This window comes from Apteryx rowi, unplaced genomic scaffold, assembly GCF_003343035.1.
Source record: "Apteryx rowi isolate R43461 unplaced genomic scaffold, aptRow1 scaffold_18, whole genome shotgun sequence".
NCBI lineage: Eukaryota > Metazoa > Chordata > Aves > Apterygiformes > Apterygidae > Apteryx > Apteryx rowi.
Window position 1 is genome coordinate 1,256,253 of NW_020448085.1, and position 26,325 is coordinate 1,282,577.

The 26,325-nt window shown below is 45.3% G+C and overlaps 1 protein-coding gene across 1 annotated transcript in view; it reads right to left on the reverse strand.

The window, feature by feature from the left end:
- Positions 1-774: 774 nt before the first annotated feature.
- KCNIP1 (potassium voltage-gated channel interacting protein 1) overlaps positions 775-26,325 on the reverse strand; it is a 291,685-nt gene continuing 266,134 nt past the window's right edge. Inside the window, exons 3-9 of the mRNA XM_026061301.1 lie at positions 19,372-19,496; positions 11,116-11,185; positions 8,068-8,138; positions 5,647-5,754; positions 4,449-4,553; positions 3,804-3,866; positions 775-1,575 (exon numbers count right to left, since the gene is read on the reverse strand). Of these exons, the coding sequence (XP_025917086.1) occupies positions 1,528-1,575; positions 3,804-3,866; positions 4,449-4,553; positions 5,647-5,754; positions 8,068-8,138; positions 11,116-11,185; positions 19,372-19,496 (590 nt within the window). The 3' untranslated portion in view covers positions 775-1,527. The remainder of the gene's footprint in view (positions 1,576-3,803; positions 3,867-4,448; positions 4,554-5,646; positions 5,755-8,067; positions 8,139-11,115; positions 11,186-19,371; positions 19,497-26,325) is intronic.

Below are 26,325 nucleotides of genomic sequence, written 5' to 3' on the forward strand. Positions count from 1 at the left end.
CAGTATATTTGTAATATAGTGTCTGATACAATAAAAATATATGCGTACTGGATGGCAATAATCTTGGACTACGGCAGGGGACTATGCATTGCGTGTGGTTCAAGCAGCTGGAAAAGCTGGTTGTTCTCTCCTTGGTTTCTCAGCCATCAGCTGCCAGGAGATTACAGCGGTGCTCTGATAACATTAGCTTTCTTGGAGTCCTCTGCAGAGCAGGCTGGGATATGGCACAAGGCATAATGAATATGCCTTAGCTGACAATTACCGGACAAAATCCAGCTTCACTATGCGACTCTTTCTGTTTTACTACTTAAAAAACCAAACTCCTAAACCAATGCTCTGCTTGGCATTAGTAAGGAAATAGGACTGGTACAAGTCACGGATGTCCCAAGAAACTGCCTTGTGAGATTACACAAAGGGACATATAGGCCTGGCAGCTCTGAGTCTAATGGCAACCAAGCAGCCCCCAGTTAAGCCTACAGGACACTTTGGAGGTGCCAAGGTCTGTATGAGGAAACACAGCTGCCTCACCTGGACCCTGAGCAACTAAGCAAAACTGGAAAGCTTAAATAAATTCATAAAGTGGGAAATGCTTTGCTTTAATATCCACTGGAAAAATACAAACATTCAAATGATGCATCCATGCAGTGTGTGCCCAACCACAAGGAAAGGACCATGGGCTGGGGCCACAGTGCTGCTGAGAGAGGCACCCTATTCCTGGAGAATCACCTGGTGTCCCACTACATGCTGGAAATACTGTCAGTACACATCCTCATGTGGCAGCCCTCATCAGCCTGTCGGGTCTTCCAAGAACATACCATCATTCAATGGGATTTGTTCTGTAGTTTAGAATTTGCATATGCAACACTTGCTTTGCTCCTTTCTGGCTCACACTGGCTTGAAACTCCTCTAGCTAATGTGTTCAGGGATACCTCCACTCACCTCAGGGTGGTGGCACCAGTGCATGTGAGAGGAAAAGCAGGATCTGTGCAGAAATGGGGATATTAGCTACGTGGGCTTTCTGCTTAACACACTAGGTACATTCAGCATTCGTTTTTACAACCTCACAGATCGCCCCGGTAGATTAGACTTTCGTCAAAGCAAAATAACGGCAAGGCATTCATAAAGCATTTTGCCGTATGGTGCTATGGACTGAGCGTTTCACTCGTAATAGATGGCCGAGTAAATTATCGACATGTGCTATCATAAGTAATCAAGCTTGCTAGATTAAAAGCAGGACTTGTGCCTAGCAAACAGAACATTGTATATCACTCATTGAACTCCGAGCAGCAGCTCTCTCTCATCAGGTTTCGTTAAAATATTTGCATGCTTCCAAAATGAAATAAAGTTCCACCAGCGTCTCTGAGAAGGAGATATGGGATTGGTTGCGTTCGGTTGCCATTTGGTTGGAGATGTCATACAAAATCCTCACGCACTGGACATGGCTGAACTGTAAAAAGCTTTCACCCAGAAAGGAGGTTCTTCGTTACACACAAAGTCTCTGACTCCTACAGCGCTCTCTCGAGGCGGTTACATGACGTTCTCAAAGAGCTGTAAGGATCGCATGATATTGTCATCCTGGAAGCAATGAGAAAACATTGTCACAAAACCAGTACTGACAAAGCCCTGTTCATAACCTTGTTTGGCCCAGGAGGTGCTCTGCAGTGCTACAAAATGCGATAGCCTTGCTTTTGCATCACTTTTCATCCTTGACGAGCTTAAACTGATTCAGGTCTAGGTCTTGCAAAGAAGTCCCCTTGTACTTTGGCACCTTAGTCAGTTTGAAGCATGCAAGCACAGGATTCTCTCATATTCAGCATGTGCTGTGCTTCACTAAAGAATAGGAGATATCAGCATTTAAACTCTTTCCTGAGCTGGTGACTGCACTGAGCCCTTGGACCTGAGTGCCCACACAGAAACTCACTGATCCTAAACACAAAAATGTGCACTTAACTTAATATGCTCAAACAGTCCAAATAAAATTGCAAGCTTTGAACTGAAAAGTAAGCTGCCCTGAAGGACCACTTGATCCCAGAAACACAACCAGCTCAAAATTCAAATACATGAAATCCCAGCCTCTCTGTGGTTCTTAGCTCCAGCCGAGAAAGTTGGAGACACACAAGGGAAATACTAGACTGTTTCTTATGAAGTGACTTGAAATATTACTTTGAGGTAATCACCAGAGCAATAGTCAAAAAACATGAGATGATTTTTTTCCCCTAGGAGCTCAGTTATTCCAAAAGTCAGAATAACTGTTTGGCTGTAATGCAACTTAGAGATCTACAGCATCTCATTCCACTGTCTTCTTTAGAGGCATTGAAAACGTGGCCATCTTTACACCTGCCCAAAAAAGCAGCATCCACCCATCTCACCTCCAACACGGTTTTGCAGGTACTAGTACTGGGTAGCGCCTTGCATGGGAAACCAACCATCCTCTCCAAAGCAATGCTTGAGTTCATTGTCCATGAGTCATATCCTCAAAACGGGCAAAGGTATGCATTATAAATGCACATTTGTTTGTTTTGCATAAAGGAAAAAAAAAGCCTATCTTAGTGTTGCGGGGCTCCTATCTGCAAGGAAAGCACGCATTACAGCGTATCAACCTGCACAGCTCCTAATGCAAGCGCGTCAGCAGCAACCAACCATACCAAGACTAGAGAAGAGCATTAAAGAAACTCTAACGTTTCCAAGTGAAGTGAAGCTGCTTTAATACTGGGACCACTTTTCACAGCACTTATCACACACATCCAGCTTGAGGACAAATTATGAATGTGATAAATAAAACACAACCTGGAGACAAACACTCAAATTAAAGAAGAGGCCAGAAATAAACCAATAATCAGGAGATATCAAAAAATTGTAACTGAAATAAATTAGCCTTCCATTATGTTTCTGCTCACAAGGCATTTTTCCCCTGAAATCCCTGTCTGAGAAAGTCCTGCATGTTACCAGACCCAGACTTTACGCACAAGGGGTGGGATGGGAGCCCAGTCCCTCCACAGCGAGCGTCTTCCCGTCATTCAAGTACGGGCTTGGGCTGTCTGCCTGCAGAACGGGACAGATTTCCCGGGGAAAGCGAAAAGCACAGGATGGCTGGTATGCAATTATTTGCACCTCCGACCAAACAGTCACACAGTTAATTACAGTCTCAGACAACAGACATTTGGCTGATTGCATATTCATGCAGATGTTTGTCTTTGTGCCAGTGCTAAAAATACCAGCAAATATTTATTACAACCAATTTAATGCATGGAATTTGCAAGAGGGAGTTCATTGTCAAACCTGAAAATTACAATTGCCATGATTACAGCATTTATTTTAATGTTTGACCTTGAAACCACCGGCGGATTTTACAAGACTACTGTAACTACAAAGGTCCTAAAGAGACTTTCAGCTCCGGACTGTTTCAGCAATGTGGTACCTGTTAATGACAGCCAGGGACAGGTCGGAGAGACACTGTCAGCCTCTTAAAAAAGAAAAACACTGAGGAAGGTTAAGGGCTTTATTAGCTTTCTCGAGAGTTATGTACTTGTCACAGAATCAGGTATTGCAATTCACTCGGGCAAATAAAAGCACTGGGCACGAAGAGGCTCTCCCCAGCGCTCAGCCTGACCCTGTGCTCCCTGATCAGTAGCAGGCTTCCCAGACCCCAACCGCAGACCGAATCCTGCGGCTGCTTTTTACACAGCGCAAAGGAAACCTGGGATCCGGAGCAGCAGCTCATTTCAATCAGAGTTCACCCCAAGCGAACGCAAACACTGTGGCACAAGCTAGTCCTTTCATCGCGGTTACAATTTTGGCCTTACCTCCTGACACGATTCAATAAACTCATCTAAAGTTACAACACCATCTTTGTTTTTATCCATTTTCTGCAAAATAAAAACAAATATTTTTGGTTTCCATATGTAACACTGCAGTTGTAGTATAATACCATACTTGATACAGCTTGAATAAATCTAGGGCACTTTACAGGCTCAGATTGCAGATGGAGTGTCATTGATTAAATCTGCTGGCAGCTAAGCACTTGTCTATTCTGATATTTCTGACTTTTGAGGTCATCTCCAACTGTTCCCTCCCCAATGTACACAGCAATCTCTGCCCGTCTTGCACCATTTATTTCTTCAGTACCTCACTAACTGGCACCCATACTCCTCGCTCTATTTTTAATGGGCCGTTGCGAGGAGAAGCACCTCTGGGCTGGGAGACAGGACATCTCTAGGCTTGCTGGACATGCCACATGGACACGGACGAGGGGTTGGGCCAAGAGACAAGCGGGATACCTTGGAGCCAGGAGCTCAGCAGACACTGCAGTGTTCGGCTGGATGGCAGCTAGGGTTCATTTTGGGATGCGTAGCATAGAGTAGCAGTGACCTTGGGACTAACCTTACAGTAAAGCATATCAGTGCATAGCTCAAATGCTAAGAAAAACGCGCCAGAAATCAAATAAGTACCTGGAAGAATACTTCTACGTGCTGCCTCGGAGCATCTTCCTTGAGCACTGGATATGTGTATTTTCCCATCATATCATAAATTGCCTTTACTATATCCATCATTTCCTGCAGTAGTGACATGACATCAAAAACACAAAAGGGAAGTTAATAAAAACGATAGCACATTTATTTCTTTTATTGCCCTTTTCTTCACTCGCTTTCTATTACAAAGCGGTGCAGACCTCAGGCTCATACCTGCTGTCACCCTCACGGAAAGCCTAGACACGTGCATGCAGACAGATGTCTCACCAGCTATGAGTTAAGCTAGAAAACCAAGTGCATCTTTCTCACTGTGCCATGAGTTGGCAGCAGCCCTTCGTGAGGCTCCTGTGGTCCCACGCCCCCGTTTTTGGGACCTGGCCGCGCAGTGTTGCAGCTTCCACCATGCCGAAACAGCCCGGTCAGGGCCACCACTGGGGACAGTGCTGCCACTGTGACACACATCTCCAGACCTCTGCCAGGGCCAGGAGCTCCACATCAGCCCTGGGAGGCCACTCAGGGCCCCTCTCTGCGCCTTGCACAAGCTACTGCATGGCTCAGGGACCAGTAGTGGACCCACAAGCACACTAGGTGCCCACAGTAGTTTCAAGATGATAGATCATGTCCTACATGTGGCTGGTCAGAACGGGCCCACTCCCATGCGTGCCTTCATGCAAAAATTTGGCAGCGGTCAGGTCATCATACTCAAAACCAAGGCTTCCCACAGAGAAAACAAGAAATGCTAGGTAATAAGAGAACACTAGACAGCAACACTGAATTGTGAGCAGGGTTGTGGACTTGCAGCACCTTGGGTAAGCCCATGCCATCATCCCAATGCAGCTGGATGTACCTGAGCTACCTGGATGATCCTGCACCTCAGTCACTGACTACCCAATGTCCCTGCTGCCCTCCCCTTTGCACAGGTTGTTTTTGTGGATAGTTATAACTAGGATTTTGCTCCTGGCTAAAGCAATCCATTAAAAGCACTATAATATAGCAAAATACAGCTAAAAAAATACACAATACAAGATCACCACGCACTTTATTTAGACACAGATAAATGCTCAAGTCCAGTCTGATTTGCATTTAATTAGCTGCTTGTAAAATTAATTATGCTCTGCAACAGAAACCAGTCAGCTCTCTTCAGAAATAACTGGACATGTGTCAGAAACAGCCTTACCTCCTTGTTTATATAGCCATCCTTATTTATGTCATACAGGTTAAACGTCCACCTTAGCTTTTCATGGACTGTTCCTCGCAACAGAATTGACAATGCCATCACAAAATCCTGGTTCGAGGCAGAAAGAGAGATGTGAATTTTAATACCATCCTTTTCCGAGTCACTGTCTTCATAAAACTGCTCAAAAGACCCTTTTTTTTAAGGATACAACACGCAGCCATCAACCTCTCTGCCCCCCTTTCCAAAGCCGTCCCCTCTCTGCGGGAGCTCAGTGGCCACAGCGCAGTGCTAAGATGACCTGAGTAGTGCCTCACTGACAAATGGGGATGAGGTAGTTGGAAAATCAGGAAAATCCTCAGTTATGTGACCGCAGCGCACCCAAAGGCTGAGCTGACGCTACGGGTCGGGCTCCCGAGCGAGGTCGAGGGCAGGAGGACCTGGTGGGTGCCGGAGCCGTGAAGCCTCCTCGCCCGCGGCCGGCGGGAAGAGGCTGCAGAGCTGGCACCAGGCTGCTCCAACCGGCTCCTGGCAAGCCTCTCCCGAGGAAAGCAAACGAGGCCTTACCCTTTCACCGGGCTTACTTCTTCTGCCGGGGGGAGCCGCGGCACAGCAGGAAGCTGCACTCCCCTGCCGCGTGCCCCGATGGAGTAGCAGCGTCTCCCTGCACCGACCTCCGCTCTTGCGCCCCGGGCCGAACCGCGGGCTGCCTCCAGGGGCAGGCGCGTCCGGCACCCTGGGCTGCTTCCGAAGCGCGGCCGCGTCCTCGCTGATACCCGGCGAGAGCCCTGGGGCTCGTCACTCATTAGAGCCGTTGCCTGGGCAGGCGCAAGAGGGGGGTTTTGGTGGTCACTGCTGCTTTTTCCTGCTAACTTGCTAATCCCTCTCCGGGATCACGGCCCCAGTCTCCGGCAGGCTGTGGGCGTAATCAAAGATCCGGTCCGAGTCAGGCAGATCGGGATCACGAAGGTCTCCGTGGCCTCTTTTGAGAGGGACCGGGAGAGCCCGGGCTCTCCATGCCACAGCATATTCCAATGCGGAGAGCCTCAGCCTCCCTCCTCCGGCAAAACCCCCGACACATTTGTCAGATATAATCCTCGCCACTAATTACCCAGTCTGGGACGCAGCTTTTTAATTGTTTTCTGTTTACAATAAAGTTATTGCCTCCAATAACTTTGATTTATTGTCTATACTGCCTAATGGCTCAGGTACTGACAGCAGCGTCACCACAGGGATTTATTAGCAGAGGCAGAGCTTCAAGCCAACACGGCTACGCCGCTCCTGCTACCTGATTTAATTTACCTAGTCCTTCCCGCGTCACCTCCGGCGGCGCTGCCGAGGCAGCACACCACAGCTTAGAAACCTTTGCTCCTTTTTCCCGGGGCTCAGAGAAATTTGAATTTGCTGAACAATACAAAAAAAGGGGACAAAATGCTTATGTTTGACAAGTACTAAAGAGACGGGTTTGCCAGGAAGGAAAGCTCAGCACTTATTTTATTTTATTTTATTTTTTAAATACTTATCTAAGCATTTTGCTGCATTTTGGTCTATTTAGGTTTCTGGAAAGCTCTAATATTGTACTGAGTACGTGCCGTATGCATAACTCCCACTGCAGCTGCCGCCAAAGGGAAACACATATACGTGCACTAACATTTCCTTTTCCATTTGATAAGTGAAATAATTTCTCAATCTCACCTGGGACTTACTGGGAGTCTTGACCATTTGATGGCAAAGGAGGGACTGCGTATTATTTCTGGTTTTATGATCAGCCAGTGAACTGTCCTCCAAACCATTAAGTCCATCCTCCTCAGGTGTCCTGCTCAGCACCTCCCTCTGCTGTTGCCTGCACCTCTACGACTGTGCGCGTGAGCTTTAAGGGCGGCTATTTGTGGCCGCAAGAACAGGCCTTTTTAGTTAACGGGTAGGCTTGCTTTCTGTGAGGAGCCAAGTATCTGAGATGCTTGTTCAATATATTAAATAAATAAGCTTTAAAAAAAATTCCAAAAATACAAGGGTTACCCTGCTACACCTTTTTGGATGGCTGCAGAAGGCCTAGGGTGCACTGCCTTCCTCCGACCTCCAAACCATCTGTGCTGCTCGCTGGTGTCTTTTCATACACCCCCGTCCTCAGCCTCTCCTCTCTGCTGCAAAACTCGCCGCAGTTTCGCCCTCCAAGATTAACGCTGCCTGTGATATTGTCTAATGTGAATCACGTGTTTCTCTAGTCAAAGGAAACGTGCAACTCCATCTGCATGGAAAGCCTTAACCAAAATGAATCAAATTTTAAAACACCTAGTGATTTTGGTCTGAAACCTCTAAACCGTAATCCATCGAATCCTGCCCGTTTCTAATGGAAGATGGATGGAGAAGCTTCAAAACACAAAACTGAGAAAAAGGCATCAAAACAGGACGCAAAACAATTACCTCAAACTTCACTAAGCCATTTTGTGCAGTGTCAAACGCATTAAAGAGATAATGTGCATACATGCTAGCATCTGAAAGACAAAAAAAGCACTGATTGATATAGCAGTTCATTATAGATAAATGGCTCTAAACAGTGTTCATGATCATATTTTCTTTTGGGATAAAAGAAAACAACCTTGCAGCTTCTTCAGATGTTCTATGTACTAGTAAAAATTACTGTGGAATTATATAACCCTCCCCCTGCACCCCCCCCTCAAAAAAAAACCAGACAGCCTTGAAATGCAAAAGCTTGCATCACAGTGGTAATGGCCTGGATTATGGGACTGTACTTAAAAAGCAAAGAATGTCTCTGTTTGCCAGATCAGACAAGGGCATCCAAACTTCAGCTTTGCCAGGCTAAGTCCTTCAGCATTAGCCACGGGAGGTTCATGGAAAGCAACCAAGGAAAGCTGGATGTGCTGGTAAGGTCTTGGTGGGAACCTCAGTGGCACCAGGATACCAGGGAATGACTGGGGCAGAGGGAAGCAGGAGGTTTTCACTGGCCCAAGCTCGAGAAGAGAGGAGCATAAGACACATTTCCACTGTCTGTTAAAGAGCAATCTCATCCAAAACATATTTTCATCCTTTTGAATTTGAAACTGCTGGTCTTAAAAAAATATAAATATATATCTTTTCTATTGATAAGAACAGCCTCTACGGCCATGTGAAGGACAGCTGTTAACGGGGAAAAACAGTAACAGTATGCAGAAAATCAAATGAGTGTTTGACCTCAAGATCTTCATTGGCCTCTCTCTGCTCTGGAGACAATTCACACTTCTCCCCAGGTTACTAGAGGCAACTTTTAGCAAATGGAAGCAACTGGAATTAATATCACCCAATTATTTCATTGCTATTCAAGGAGCCATGTGTTTTTTTTCTCCTCTGTTCTTTGCCTATGGCACACAGAGTTAGTCTAGCTTGAGTCTTCGTACTCAGCGTTTGGGCATCTGGTGACACTTAATGACCCATGCTGTGCAGGCCCTCACATGGAATGACCTCAGCATCTCTTTGGTCTGAACCCTACGAAATGATGAAATATTCTCACATTATTCAAATCCAGGGAAGAGTAGCAACGTGCAGAAAAACCAAATGCTCAGGTTACTGTCATTCGTAGGCATAGAATACGCTGGACTCCAGGATAAAAAATTGGCTACTACATTTTTAAAAGAAGGATTCAGAAAGAAAATATCTCCACAAGAAAAACATGGAATTATTAGTGGCACACTCCTACAAAAAGCCTTACTAAGCTAAAGTAAAGGATTTATTAAAATAACAAACTAAATGTTTTATTTCAATAGCAGATAATATACATAAAGAAATACTAGATCACTAGCAACATTTGATGGCAAATTAGCAAAAATGAAAACCTGTCAAGGATATAAGCCTTGTGCAACAAAAATACCACAGCCTGGGATGACACTGCACAAAGATTTGTGATTTGGAGGTACGTCACTACATGTGAGATGTACAAATTTATCTGTATGGAGAGCCATAAAAGTGAGAAAAATCTCTGAGGAATCCAAAATCCCACAATTTATGACACTGTAAGGTTATACAAACAGTTTGGAAACCAAATGAAAGAAAACAGTGGAGAATGTGAAAATACTTCTGCTGTTAAACTGACTGATCGTTAGGCACGGTTGCACTACTAGCATCATTAACCGAGGGAGAACCGTATTTCAGGGGAATAGGACACAAAACAAAATAATGGCACATCTTCATCAACCTCAGTAGAGGGGAAAAAATGTATCTATCTATGAAAAGAGGCGGTTTCTGTGCCCAACTGTTCTTCCCACATAGGAAAGAAGTCACCTCAGGTGTGTGCCACTTCACAAAAGGAGTTAGTGCAGTTACTCAGGGTACTGGGAGCTCCTTGGGGTTACTGGAACTTGGGTTGGAAACATGAAATACATCCAGAATTACATTAAATTATAAATGCTTAATTTTCTGCATAACTGTTAAAAAAACAATGGTCTCATTGCTTTTTAAAGCCAGAAGAAAAGCAACAACAAAAATCATCAAGTCCATAGTGAAATTTAACGTGAACATTTTCTAGGTGTGTATCTTTCAGGTTGCATGCAGTGTAAAACTGCATATAATAAAAATAAGCATAGCATGTTTTATCTTGACACTTAGTTCAGAAACCACTTACTAACGATGACCTCCTTAAACTAAATGCACATGCACACAATTGCAGAAACCTCAGTCACCTTCCCACAATGACGGTACTCCGCAGCTATTACAGAATAGGATACATTTGGGAAGCCTCAAACTTTGCATCTTTTATTAAAAAGAAAAAAGCTTAAAACCATGACCGGTTTCTTTCATATTTGGAAAAAAAAAAATCCCTACAGAACATATCCAGTTACATGAACATACAGATTTTTGACGTTTTCAGAAGGTGGCAACAACATATGCTATTTGAGAGGTTTAATGCAATACTTGAATATTCCAGTGCATGAAGTGACCCTGCCTTAATTAGTTACACAAACACCAAAAGTTATTATTTCAGCTGCCTAGGTGTTCATAGGCCAACTGAGAACTGCTCTACCACTTCTAGGAACGTTTTGATTTATTTATAGGACAAAAACAGGTCTGGGACACTTCTGTGCTAGATCCCATACACACCGCAGTCCAACAGAGGGGGAAACAAAGACGCACCGGTGGGAAGTGATTTAATTCTCTGCCATCCAGAAAGTCGGTAGCAGACAAGACAATCAATCCCCAATTTCTATTCCAGACTTGCACTGTTTACTGTAGAAAAAAGGGCTGACAGCTAGTAGCAATCTTCAATGTGGGTTTGTCTGTATTCTTGTGAAGTAACTATTCAAAGGGCCTAAATTAATTTCCTTACCTTGCTACTTATATTTTTGTTTAAGATTTTGCAAAGCCTAAGCGCAATGGAAATTTCTAGCCCAGATTACCTGGCGTAGTTTTGCAGCCAGCTGGCAATAATGAATGCTAAGACATGCTTCAATAAACCTGACAGGCGCAAAGTACTCTGCTTACCTCCATGTGGAAAGAACTGTGCATAGATCTGTTTGAATGTCTCTTCATTAACAACCCCACTAGGACATTCCTGTTGGAAAATCAGAAGAAAAAAAAAAAAAATCAAGAAAAACGCGCCGCTCTTAAGGTTCATTTGCAAAACACTACAAGCCCAAAGAGAGCAGTTACACAAGTTGCATTCCTGTTCACACAGTGCACTGGATGCACTGAAGAAATTAAATAATTCAGACTGGAGTTCCACATAAAGCATCTCATAGGATGGCTTCACCATTATTACTATTTTTACTGGTGTTTTCAACAGTGTTTAATCCCTGTTTTATAGGGTGAGCTGGAAAGGCAGCTCATTTTCTGTCATATGGGGCCTCTCCCTCATAATTACAAATAATCTTACTGCCACTAACCTGTCCCCTTTCTGTGCCTCCACATACGTTACCTCATTAATCCTCAGCAGAAGATGGTAGCTAGATAACTGATACCAACTCCATGGAGGCTCACAGACCGTACTAGCAAGTCGTCACAAACAAGCGTTGGCGTCTGCCTCCAAAAGGCAAGCTCATTTTTAACTCGTTTAGCCCTTCTGCATACTTCCGTGAAGCTGGGCTGTGCCCATGCAAATGTTCCACCTGGAAGCCCGTGGGATTATTTGATTTTTCAGCTCGGGTACTAAAACGCAGTGCATTTCCGGAGGTTGCACTTGCTCTGCTGCAGCCCAGGAAAACCTAAAGGCAGGAGGGCAGTCCGGGGCAGGAGGTGCTCCCTGGGCATGTTTGCAGAGGTCACGCGCTGCCTAGCACCCACGCAAAGGGGGAGGCAGAAGTTAAGAGGGGCTGGGCTCCCAGGGGGTTTGCCGGGGGGTGATATTTGAACCCAGCTCCTCATGTCTTCTGGGAGGGCTTTACCCAGCCGGGTGCTGGGCAGAAGGCAGAGCAATACCCGGGTGGAAAATGGCACAGCACCTGTCTCCCTTTTGTAACTCTTGCTTCCTTACCCTCACTTTTTTCTAATTGCAATTATTTGGAAAATTCAGGCCAAATTCATGAACAGTTTTAGCCTAACTATTTGCTTTGACCAGTCAGCTTTACAACCCCCCNCAAATCCTCAAAAAACGAAGCGAAGCCGATAGCGTGCTGCAGGACGAGACCCCAGCTCCAGCGGCAACCCCCGAGCCCTGCTGCCCGCTCCTGTCCCGGCTGCGGCCAGGGAACCTGTCCACCATCAAGGCAGTGTGTCCGGCCCTCCGAAACGCAGCTCAAACCTGCTGCAGCCGGACTTGGTGCCCCAGAGCCCTTCCTCCCCTGCAAAAACACACCTTCCCCTTTCCTGCTATTGGACTCTGGGCTCCAAAGCCTGTTTCGGGCCATTACAACTGCTTAAAAGACGTTTGTTTAAGGACTCATCCATCTTGCGACTCAATAAAGCGTGCCTGAATTCAATCACACAGATCTTTACACTCTTAACCAACCAGCCTGGTTAACAATCCTTTCTTTTCTGAAGCAAATCACAATTTATGCTTAGTGCTGATGGAGAGAAATGAGCTGGAAGGAGCACAGAGCTGCACAGCCCTCGCATTCAAACACACGACTACCACACCACGTGAGCTGGAGCATGCCTGCTACATCAGGCGATGTTACCGGGGATGGAAATGCCCATCATCTCCCAGTAATTCTGTGCTGGGTCCAGACTTCAATAAAGAGTAGCCTTTGGAGCGCGGGTCAAGGTCCCGGGGAGGTTTGTAAGCTAGCGCAGAAGCCTCCGCTGCCATCGCTGCTCGCGTGCTGGCAGACGGAAGCGAGCGTAGATGCGTACACTCGCCGTGTGTCACACCCCACGCTGCGGCGTGGATAGATCCAAAGACAGACAAATCTTCTAGTAGCGTTACAGTTTGCCGAATTTGGGATGAGCCAACTTGAAGTCTAGAAACTTTGAATTGGTGACACAAAAAGCTGGAAGAAGACTCAAGTCTATGACATCTATTGGTGAGTTCTGTAGATATCTTTTAAGAATAAAAAAGATTTTGTCAAGAAATTCTTCCACCATGAAAAGTTTATAACAGAAAAAAGACTCCCCCCTGCCCCCACAAACCTCTGGCAGCATGCTGATGTGAATTCACGAACCAGGGAAGCGGACAGAACAAATGAGAGCAAATCATTTTGTCCTGTCCAAGCCACGGAAGGAGAGCAAGGAAGAGATACTGCCGGTGACACTAGCGACCAACTTGTTAATACCATGCAAGTTAATACCTGTTCTCTATTGAAATAAGGGCAATTAGATCTGAGTTCCTTCCTCCAACCCAGAAGAAATCCCTATGTCTTTTACCCACTATCTGGGTAAAAACCATCAATGACTTGATAGGTTTGAACAAAACAAAGGATAATTTGTTGGTTGAAAAGCCCTAAAATTATCCTTCAGCCAGCGTCTTCATGTCCTGACAACTGTCCTTCAAGTCCGAGTGTCCTCTAACAGCCAAACCTGCCCCTGTGGTATCAACCTTCCCACTCCTTCTCCAGTGTCAGTATTCAGGACTTGGTCCGCAGCAAGGGGATGAAAAGACCAGCTGGAGTATCTAATATCTGTGCCCACAGGTCCAGACCTTTGTTTTTCTTTCATACAGAAAACTAACAGTTCTTTCTAAACATACTTTACAGCAGAATTCCCAGTTAGACCAGAAGCCTCAAAATGCTCCAAAGCTCCTAACAGAACAGCCACCTACTGGCTTCTTTGTTGTGAGAAAAATGACTACTTTTTCATGAGTTTCTGCCACTTCTAATAGTCTAGAAGCCATTTAAAGTAACTTAAGCGTACAGTTACCGGGGGAAGTCTCCATCCTGTTCATATTGCTCTCTTCTGCGTTAAGGAAAGCAGAGTTTTAACCCAGCAAGTTGGCCATTCTTTTTAAAATCCAAGCACAGCACAGCTCCTAACCATGTTTTCCAGCATCGTTCCATTGGACGACCACACTACGTGAAGCTGTATTTCTTTTGCTCGTCTTAACAAATACAACTATTAAACTCACTGACAACCATCGTTTCCCATGCTTAAAGACAGTTTATAAATGCAGGGACTCATCATTATTTTCTCTACGCTTTCCACAACTGTAGCGCCCGCTCCGATCTCTCCATGCTATACTAATAACCCAAGGTTGTTAAGAGCCCCAGCCCACCGCCAGGGACCCTTGTGATCGTAAGACTGAAGGAAAGGCCTGAGAAGGGCAGGCGCAGAGGAGGGACTGCTGCTGCTGCTGCGCTCTCCTCGCACGGCAGTCCTGCCCTAACAGTTTGGGCCATCGTGCCTGATTAAATTTTCTGAATTTCCACATGATCCTTATTGCTTCTGATGTTCCGTCTGGAAGCCAAAGGAAAGTTTGCATCAAGCCTGCAGGAGCGCTGGGGAAAGGCAGCGCTGACATTGATCGCCCTGTTTAGCTCGCTGTAACTGGATTGCTTTCAGACACATATGCTAGTACCAATTCATTTGCCCTTAATTGATCACAATTTTGTTTCATAAGAGTCAAATAATGCTCAGGAGGCCTCATTAGGGCTACGGCATGACTGAATACAGCTGACGCCAAAGATATCTCTAAGCAGGTAAGCTTAGTGTCAGGTTAAATTCCACTGAAGACAGCAAAGCTTTACTCCTTCAACACAAATGCGTTACCAGCAAGAAAGTCCTTAACAGCCATAAGGCTGTGGGTTAGATTTCAGGTAAACAGCATTCATTTCTTTAACCTACGAATTCTTTTTAAACGTCAAACACGAAAAGTGAACTTTTTGGGGGGAATTGTTGTCAAGCACTCAAACAACCCCTCGTTTTCAAAAACCACCTATCGAGCACTGGCATTGACCACACAAGCCGCGTACATGAGTCTACCTTCTCGGGCTTCTTTTAAAATACCAGACCACAAAGGAGCTGAATCCACATAAAAGCAAACAAAGATTGGGCTTGCTCTTCTTTTCTTCAGCTGGAATAGAAATCAGCTTTATTGATTACTTTAAAGAAGCGCAATGCACACAAACAGGGATTATCCGTGGAACTGAAGTGGGGGCTAAACGTATAGCTACCTGCCCATCCGACTGGTCCCATATAAGTCGGCCAGCACATGGAAAGGAGCCCTCGGGGCTCGCATTTTGCTAAATTGGAAGCATTTTCTATCCGCTAAGCGGTCGGAGCACAGCCGGGCTCCAGTATATTCTCTCTCAGCGTGGCTCTGCAACCCGGAGTCGAATCTCCAAGCACCCACATACACCGCACACGCTGCGGCCCTTCCTGGGTTCCCCCAGACACGCAGGTATCTTTGGGGATTGCAAAAACATCAGAACATCCCCACCTCGCTCGCGCTGTTTTAGTCTCCCAAAGCCTGCTCTGCTGCAGATGATTACTTCACATCCTACACTCCCTCACCCCCTGGCAGTCCAGATTCGCTAAAACAGTCACACCAAAGCGGGGTCGCACTTCTCGTTTAGCATTAGAGAAGGATCCTTTGCAGCCAACAGCTGTTTCCCCTAACAGCACAGGGGCCCTGGAAATGGGCAAAAAGCCCCATAAGAATCCCAATTCTTTTAAATCCTTGCAATGAACTCCAAAGAAAATATGCGCTTAGAAACATGGTCTAAAACGCACGCGTTGGATTACTGGGCTCAAACCTCTGTCATTGTTAGTCATTCCATTAGTCATCAATTTATCAAATTTCATGTTAAAAATGGCTAGTTTCTCACTCTCCTCCCCTCCGTTCCAAAACTGTTCCCCAAACTTCGCTCCTCTGCGGGGTAGAAACCTCTAATTCCAGCCTATGTTTTTGTTCATGGCCATTTTGTTGCTGTGCCAATACTGCCTTTTAGCTCAAACTGTTCTCTTCTGATGTATTTATAAACAGTAAGCGTCACATTTTGTTAAGCTAAACCAAGGCAAAATCCACCAGAAGCTCTGCTGGTTTTTGCAGTCGCCGTTATCTTGCTTCTACAGAACCACAGCCATAGTAATCAGGCCAAAAGCCTTGAGTTTAATCTGGCTGCCAGTCTGACAGCCAGCTAACTTAAGGTGCAAAACAGCCTCTTCTGCATAATGCAGACTGCACCTTGGGGGCAGAGATAACTGCGCAAATAAATGAAGCCTTTTGTCCTGGCATCTGGAGAAGGTGCTAGAGGAGAGCACTATTTCACAACCGTAAAAAAGGCTGAAGACAGAGAGAGGACGTTTTGGCAGCCAGCAAGGACAACGGCTTGGTTAGTGGGCTCTGCTTCTCCAGAGCGCAACGGATCTGAATTTGGTGGGAGCCTCCAGTGGTCCAGTGCAGAAATGTGAGACCTGACCAGTGACACACTGGGAAGCGAATGAGGCTGTGGTTTATTACGGCTGAAGTGCTGGCTGACATCCAAGAGGGAGACTTTACCCTCCTCTCTGTGCCCATCCACACATTCCTGCCACCTTCCTGCAGCAGCCCTTACTCTCAGCTTGGAGTCCCGTGTGAACCAGCCAAAATGCCATGATTTAGTGAGGGAATTGCTTTGCATTGCAGAATTTGGGCTCTCAGAGCAATGTGAATGGTCACTACTTATTTTTATTGACTCAGAGAAAGACAAGCTAGCAAACAGGGTTTCACCCTTTCAGTTCTTTGCCAGAGCAGCTTTACTGGCTATGGAAACCCAACTGATAGCATAAAAGTCTATCAGGAACTTTGAATGATGAGGATAACTTGATCAAAAACTCTGAATTTCTCCAAAACTCCAGAGCTATAACTAACTTTTCTGTCCCAGAAATCACAGATCTTTAGAACTTGCTTCTGCTTGAGCAACCGATAGTTTTTGCTGTGACCAGCTCAATCCGTTTTGCCAGTAACTTTAGACCAGCCTCTCCCTCACTTGCTTTACGCTGCTCCAGCTGAGTACACGCTCGAGCGTGCAAACATCTCCGAGTGCCAGCACACCTTGCACCCACCACCAGCTGGGCGCCGCTCGGAGGCTCCTCCAGCCCGTGCATCCCAGCTCCCGTACGGCGCCCGGGACGAGCGGCGCCTCGTTACCGCCGCACCAAGCGTCCCGTGTAATAATCTGGGGGTTGCCTGGTAATTAAGCAGAACCCGTGCAATCATTTGAGAGCGGGCAGTAAGTACGAGCCAGCGAGAGGAAAAATGACTCTGTTCCCGTGGGGTTTTGAATCTCCAGATGGCACTGCAACATCGTGCCCAAAAGCAGACGGCTCGATACAAAAGCAAGTGTGGCAACAGCTGAGTCAGCCTGCCTGCTGCGCCTAATTACTCATCCCATTGAGACCACCGCTTACAGGCTACGAATGCCGGAGCTGCCCTTTCGTTTCAATTTAAGCCTCAAATATTAAAGCCTTATACATACTGTGTGCATAGAAGCTGAAGAAAAACATACTGTTTCGTCCTAACAATCTGACATAAAACGAGACCTTGACAGCACCATAAATTAACCCCAAGACCTACAGTGAGGTCTTAGGAAAGGGTTCAGGCCGCAAGTTAAGCGAGGTTGCCTATCATTATTCTTGCCCTGGGAGGTAATGCAAAGCGATAGCAAAACCAGGAGGGGCAAGGGGTAGACGTCAGAGCCAGCGACTGAAGCGCAAGGAGAAGCCTGAAGCTGCCTCCGTTCCGCGCCACAGCTGCTGGCGTAGCCGGTCCCTCCTCTCAGCAAGGGGCAGTGCTCCCGTGCACATTCCCACCAAAGGCAGCCTGCTACAGAGAGCATTTCAGAGACCCCAGCAAAATACAGCTGCTAAAACCTCATCAAGGTCAGTCTCCCATTGCAGACACTCATATCATGTAATACCTTACATAAACCTACCGAGCTCGATCTTAAAAGCCGTTCATTTCCTTGCTCTGACTGCCCAAAGCATAAACCTATTTCAGAGTATCAGTCTTTAGCAGTCAGCAAACTTCACAGATGAGATGACCTCCTATGGCCAACAAAGGCCACACGAGCACAACACACGCACCGAACGGAAGAATCCCAAAAGCTGAGCTGTGCCTCGGTCCGCTTAGCCAAGCAGGGAAAGAAAGGATCAGACTGCTGGACTCCTCAGGGATGCCAAGCATATATTGGAGCCATGATTCAATCAAATGCAAGAACCTGTCACACAGAAAGGCCCTTCTCAACATCCAACAGGTTTTCCTCTACACTGACTATATTTTGTGCTCATGAAACAAAGCTCAGCTTTCTTTTGGCGGTGCTTTGCCCAATACACTTGACTTGCTCTTTCAAAGAAATCTCAGCATTTCATTGTGATGGTATCTGGAAGTGCTGAAATGTTGGGGCTGTCCTGCAAGACAGCTTAAAAACCACATTGTGTTTATTGGGCTAGCTCAGTACTGATCTATTAATCATCATAAAAACATCAGCTGGCACAAACCACCTGGGTCACTAAATCCAGACCCTCAGGCAACCATGTAATGAGTATTCATTCTTCTGTGTCCATAAAACATCTGCTCTGTGTAGCCTTAACACTCCCTATCTGTTTCTATTTATTTATGATGACTCCCCAAGAGGCAGCAGCAGGTGATCTAGAAGCGGAGGCTCAGGGAGCTGCAGAGACACTGCCAGGGACCTGCTTGGCTGGAGCGGAGGCTCGTGAAGAGCAGCCCGGTGCTGTCCTCAGCCTGCAGTCACGCCGACTGGCCCTTCCCTGCTCTCACCCATGGCTGGAGTCTCTCTCCCGCCTCCTCAGTCCTGATACCCCTTTACTTCTGATTTCTTCTTGGCTTCTGCCGCTCCAGCCTTGCTCCCTGCTCATGCTGGGTTTCATGTTTCTAACGTGCTCTAGCAACCTCCTACAAGAGCAAGACTTCTCCAGCTACAGAAAGGGGGGGGGGGAAAAACCCACATCCTGGGCAGCTAATCACAAGCAAACAGCACAGTTCGTATTTGAATATGACAAACTGAGAGCAAGATAAATAAATAAGTAAATAAATAAATAAAATCAGGTTATCGTCTTGAACTACAGGTACAGTTGAGGAAATTGCAGTGTATTTGCTGACATTAAGGGAGCATATTTGATGAGAATACTATGTGCTGAACATCCATCCAAATCCAGTTTTAGGCAGATTATGGTGTCATAAATATTAGATGGAGAGGGAGGCTGGAGCTCATTTTGTTGTGGTAGGAGGCAATCTAGCACAAACTCCCCTCGCTCCTAATGTTTAGCGGGGGAGCGATATGAAATGCAGCTGAGCAGCTCTCATCTAGGCAGGGGAGGCTGGTGGGGACATCCGCGCTAGTCGCTTCACTGCAGTAGTGTTCTTACATTTTTGAATCCTCTGTAAAGCACCTGGAGTTCTCTTTTAGTGAAATTTGTCTGTGCTTCAAGCTGTTCCAGTCCTTCGGGTCTATGGCACACTGTAGTCATTTCTAGTTCATCTTCAATTTTATCTGAAAGAGAAGATACAAAAATATTTATTTAGCTTGTTACCTTGGCTCTGTTAATATGATGGATAGTACAAATCAGATTTCAAGAGCAATAGAGAAAAAAATCCATGACGGAACTGATCAGCATTATGGCTTTAACCCCTTGAAAGCAAAGTAAAAGCCAGACGAGTAGAGCAGCGTCTCCCACTTGGTACCCCGCGGGGCTGCCCGTTAGCGCTCTACCCGCGGAGCAGAAGCTGCTGGTACGAACAGAAGGGCAGGCAGCAGGTATGGTGCTCCAGAAGGCAACACCAGGTATTTCTCATCTAAACACTGAACCAGCGTGGAGGAATAGGCCTTTCAAAGTACTAGCTTTAAAGAAGGGTGCGCAAACATAAGTGAGAGAGCAGACCACGCTTAAGCATATTAGACAACTGCATGACACTGAGGGCAAACAGTGACAGAAACTCTTCTGTACGGTAACCAAAGTGCTTGCTATGGAGACGCTAAAGGTCACCTTCATCCTAGGAGAAATTCAAATGACGCCCAAAGTTGCTGAATCTGGAATGAATCCAACCTGTGTTTGTATGGGCTTTTTAGGGAAGTAGATAAGCAGTAAAATGTGTATTTTATTCAAGAGATAGCTCTCCCACAAGGAAGAAAAATACTCGAGACATGTCATGGTCTACCCTCCTATCCTCTGTGTTTGGGGGTCTCACAGGGCAGCATCTGTGGGCCTTGAGCACTGAAAATCCAGGCCTAAATATTGTGCTCAAGGTCCCTTGCAGGGCATTGGGCAGTTCAATGCATTTAATTATGCCCTTCCATGCCTTTTCACATTAAAAGCTTTGGGAGGCCGGGCAAGAAAGGTAAGCTCACTTCAGCTTACTCTCTTAACCTGTACTCACTCTTGGAATAACAACTTAACTCTAGTCAAAGAGGTCAGAGCATACAGATAGACCATAGCCTAAATATGAATGAAATACATAAGATTCAAATAGGTTGGCAATGGAATTTGGGTTTGTAGCAATACTATATTTCAGTACTTTCAGTAGTTAAATTTAACACTCTGCCATCAGGCAACACCAAAGCGGAGAAGTGGAGATCAGTTACTTTGTGCAGCTCTGAAAATCCAGAGTAGAAATAGCACGACTGAAGATAAAAACCAAAGGCTCTCCTTCCAAGAATTATTTTTTAAAGATATACACAACGAGACAGAAATTCCTTCCTTCTCGTTGATCAGAAAGGGGAAGGGAAAAAAGAAAAAGAAAAGAAAAAAAAGAAAAAAGAGTGAGATAGAGAGAACCTCCTCCTCGTGCTTGTCCAATTCACAAGAAGCATCTTTGCATGCTTCTATTAGGAAACACTAGTTTGATGACTTGTGGCATCTTAGACAGCCGCATCCCAGCCTGGTTCCCAGAGCGTTAGACACACTGAAGTCATACCGGCATGTTCAGCACAAACGCTTTCAAGCTGTTCATCACTGTGGTTTCAAAACTGCTTTCCCATGGCAATGGAAAGGTTAAAGTTAGGGAAACTACATATGACTCCAAAGGCAGTTCATGGAGATTTATGGGGATCAGCTTTTGAGAATTTTAAGACATATACCAGAATAGAAAAATATATATCTGTCAGGAGAAATGCCTTTTAGGAGGCGTAAGGGTTATGGAAAGTGTAAGGGAATAAAGGTGAGGGACTTTGTAACAGCATTGGATAGAATGAGAGTATCAACACTCATTTATGATGTAGAAAAGCAGCTGAAAATTGGCAAATGGCAGGAAGAGACCTGAAGGAGGCACCTTCTTCACCACCCGAAGGGAGCAAGGAGAGGCTGGAAATTACAGATCCTGTTAGAAGGAAGGGGATGGAAAAGGATGTCTGCTAGAGGAAAAAGAACAGGTAACGTGAAGTAAGGGAAAAAAGGTGCTTTCTTTAAAAGAGTACAAATGTCACAACATGAAGGAATGCAGAAAAGGCTGCAGAAAGAGAAACAAAGTGGGGAAGAAACTCCTTAAAAAGAGGGGAGGAGAATGAGTGGTGGAAACAAGGAGGGAGGAAATCAGTTTACAAGGCAGCCAGGTTAGGGAGACTCGTCACGAATCCCTACGTCGTATAAGCAGCCCCTTTCGGTTTACCTTTGGTTAACCACAAGTCACCCGAAACTCTTACAAAAAGCACACAAATCCAAACTCCTTCCCCCATGTTTCCCTGCCGGCCCCCAGCACAAGGAACAGTTTGCACATAATCATGCCAGGTGTTGTAAAACTCCCTGGTAGTTTGAAACAACTACAGAACCTCAGCTCAAGAGTTGCATATCTTTTGCTAATCCAGATGTCCTTTATATGGACAGATGCAAAGGTAGGGCCTTGGAATTATTTTTTTCTAAATATTCTTGAATAAATCATTACTTGGTGAAACACTGTAATTTAATAATGATATAGTGCCTTTTGATAATGCTGCCTCATCCGGTGAATCATTATTTCAAAAGGGCGCAATTCATCTTCTTCAGCTTGTCCTGCAAGGATTGGCTTTTCCAACAGACGGTTCACGAGCTTTGGTCCCACAGGACAGATTTAACATTTTTCATGTTTAAAATAAACCAGATTGTTGTAGATTCCCTTCCATTCCCAATGCTGAGAAATGTACCTCTTTCCTTTATAGCAGACTGCAGAATGGAAATTAGGAAAAACTCATCCCTTTCAAAAGAACGCTCTGTTTTTCCCTTCCGTTCTCTGTTCCAGAACCAGTGTTATCTCTCTGCCGCGGATGGTTCCCGGCGAGTTAACCCTTTCGCTCTGCTTCCGCTTCCTTTCCCATCAGCAACAGTATTGAAACTTAACAAAAACTTCTGAAGCTTTAGATCTGGCCAAGAGGGCGCTCAAACCAAAACTAGATCAAAACTTTTCAAAGCAGCACACTCTGAAAATGCGGATTTCCCCACGCTTTCACAGCGTAACCGCTTCCGGAGCGGGATGGGCCGGAGGGCACCCGGGCGCGTTCCCGGGCCCCCGGCGTGAGCAGCGGCACGGTCCCGGTGCCCCCGGCGCGACACGCCAGTCCCAGGCACTTCTCGGAGCCTCACTGCGGAAAACAAACACGAGGAAGACTTACTAGCTCATTTCATCTATCGCTTCCCAACAAAGGGCTACTTTCCATCACGTTTCATGATCGCTTTTGTCTGCTTTAAAAGAGAAAACTGTTATTTTAGGACTATTTCACATTAATAGGCCTCGCCGTTCAAACATTCCCTCCCTTATGTCCATCACATATTTACATTTAAAGTTTTCTCAGTTGCCATCCAATATTCAAAGATTTTCCTTCAGCAACATCTCTTTTCATCCCTTTCCCCTTTCCAGCAAAAGCCTGCAATGGGCGTAGCACAGTCCCACGAGAGCAAGACCTGTACGTGGGTACCTAAGGACGAGGTCTGCGATGCACGACTATCATTTACAATGTCATGTCTTCTTCCCCCTATAGATTTCTTCATCATTGTTTGTTTCCTTTCACTGTCTTCTCTTAAGTCACCTCTTTTAAACCTTTGCTTCCATTCTCTGACACACTCTGAATTAGCCACAGTAGCCTCAATGCCACAAAAAGAGATTGCTGCTTCCTCATCTAACGTTGACTTTTTTCATGCATATCTTATTTCTTCTTATTCACATTTGCACATCACATCACACTCTGGCTCAGACTCTTAAGGCTGTCTCTGCATGCAATATTAGCTCTTGCACCTATAAACACTGCATGTTTTCTTAAATGGAAGCTCACTTTATAGTGGTGAGTGAAAATAAAAGTGCATATATATATATACACATACATACATATATATATAACACACACACACGGATACAAGCACATGTTCAAATTTTTACTAGGAAAGCATGGTCTTAAGATATCTAATATCATGCTCTCTCTAGTTTTTGTCTAGTTTAAAGCCTACCTCTCCCCAAGAGATTCAGATCTGGGAAATGGGCACACTACTGGTTTAAAGTAGTAGTCTTCTCCTCCTTCAGTTTGCAGCCACATGAACAGAGGTAAGGTTTGCTCGGAGACGATGCAAGGGATGCGGAGGGTCATGTCCATGGCTCAGGTGACATGGTGCGACCAGCAACTGCAGCCATCAAATACAGCCTGTGCTTGCAGCAGCTAATTTGCACTAGGACTAAGCTATGCGCTGGCGTGCGGAGACGCCGAGCTCAGGGTCTGCATGCCGCGCCGCTGGCTTAGCAAGCCCTGCACCTTTGCAAGTACGTCCAGATTTATCATTACGGATCTCAAAACAGGACTCTGTTGGATTATCTGTGCTTACCGATTAGATACGCTCAGTGACTAAAGCAGGAGGTTTCTCCTGCTTGCATGCACTGATAAATGATACTTGATTTTTTTATTTTTGGCTCCAACACTTGTTGAAACCGCTCGTGGCTTGGTCACCTCCACACAGGACAGTGGCAGTTCTGTCCGAGGCTGCTGATCCCCTGGGCCTTTCGGCAGGTGCTGAACAGGCTCGTGCCTTGCTCGGCTGTTTTTCTTGCCATCTGCTCACAAACGGAGGAATGGCAAACACCCCTCCCCAGCTCGGAATTTGCCTCTGGCCACTTTTTTACAGCTGCTTTGTCAACAGGGTATGAACTCCTGGGGCTGGCAGAAGCAGCTCTGATGATCTTATTCCAAAGTCCGTCCAGGTTGTAATAATTATTAATTTTACATTTTTGTGCAAAAGATCATCTCTGTTTGCTTAGCCCACAGGATATGCATATTTTGTATATCAAACAAAATAAATAGTGGCTTCACTGTACAAAGAATAATAAGCCTAACACAGTTGTATGCATATGCATATTTTATGGATTGCTGCTAATGAAAGATATTGTATTTCATTTCTCTGCTGCTTGCTTGAGAGCGGAGAACGAATTTTCATTGGAACAGATCAATATTTTAACTGAACGCACACTTTGGAAATTACTTGACAAGGCTTGATTTATACATCCTTTCATATTTGTTCTAATTTTATCTTTTGTTACCTTTACAACTTGAAGATTTTCATACTCAGACTGCTTGCAAACAGTCTTCTGTTCCAGTGTAGTAAACAACGCTGAAAAGAATTTATATTCCCCCCAGTGATAAAACAGAGTAATTTAAGACTATTCATGTAAAAGCTGGCTTGTACAGGCTACACACCTATGGACAAAGTTGTTTCATCAGGGGGAAAAACAGCTTTTCAGCCACCGCTGAATGCTGCTGTCCACCACGGAGCTGGGCAGAGGGACTCGCTCCTTCTCCCGCCCATGTTGAAGACAGTAATTTGATTGATTTTAAAGACAAACGACCTGCTCCAATATTTCACTTCTCCGAATCTTTCCGTTCTATTGGAACATGGACACATTTTTCTGCCACGTTATGCACAAAGATATTATCAATTCGTCTTAAAAATACATGGGTAACATAATGCACAGCCACGAGTTAGCTACCCAAACGGACGCCCAGCCTAACGCCGAGTTACTGGACGCCCAACATCCACTGCGGACCCATCCAGCCGTCAGCCAGCACTAGCGGCAGGGGACAGACAACGTGCCGCTGGCGACGCATGGGCAAAGCACTTCTCAAAGCCTCTGCTGATAGCCAATCTTCTAGTACCTGCTTTACCTCCGTAATTCCATAGAAAAATGCCTAATCCATATTCTACAGATCCAACAGTCCTTTCTTCATAAGCTAAGAGAAGAAATCCATCACAGATGGTGCCGACACCATATTTCCATACTGTTAAATACACAGTCTTACCCAAAAGCTGAGGTTCTCCTTGCTGGGCCAGACCTATTAACTTCTTGTGAGGCTTAAGAGCCACCAAACCCCTTCCCCACGGTGCCCACCCGAAAAAACACCCAGCATTTCCAGCGCTCTGAACCCACGTGCCTTATAGACTAGCAATGGAGATGCTTCATCGTATTATTAGGGCTGGCCAAGGACAATCTCAGGCCCAAAACACTGTTTAACAGGAGGGCGTAAGAAATGAGTTAATAAAAATGCAAACGCCCCCCCGTCCCCTGCTTCTGAAAGCTGTGAGATGAAGCATTGTCCCACCAGGCCGCACAATTAACAGGGGAGGGTTTTAAAAAACATTTTGCTTATAATAAATACACTTTTTGTTAAAGAAAAAAAATCAAGAAGTAAAATATGACTAACGTGCCCAATGTTAATTGTAAAACTGACAACTGTTAGATGAAATGGGTAATTTTACAAGTACAGCAGAAGGGGATTAAATTATGTGCAAGAATTATTAGGCTGCATCTTATTTTTATTAAAAAAACATTAGCTATATTTTAGGAGTAAGGACCTGAAGAAAAAATTAACTCTAGTTTATCTACGACACCCTCAAAATTAATCTCCAAGCAGCATACTTGCTTGGCCAGATCTCGCAGGAGATAGACCTTGCTGGTGGGAAACAAATTGCAAATTTTCGAAAGTTTCATAAAGAGAAATAAGTACGGGCCTGAGTCCATAAACGTTCGTTACGGCAGAAAGCTGTGGGAATGGGAGTTAGGGAAGAGTTGCATTTCCCGCTGCCTTACGGATGCAAACCCTGGACCCTGTCTTTAGTTTTTCTGCCGTTGGCATAAACAGGAGGACATGCACTTCTGCAAAGTCGTTTGAGGTCTGTGGTTCGAGATCCCTGGGGGAAAGGCTGATAGAAAGTACAACTCCACTAACCCAAACAGTCCCTTTTAGATCAAGAGAGTCGCCCATTAGCAAGATTTCTGTGCGCTTTTATGTGTTGTCGCCAAGACAAAAACTAGCCTTAGCCTTTACACAGCCTAATCCTGCAAACACTACCAAACCAACAAGCCTAGCACGGCAGGTA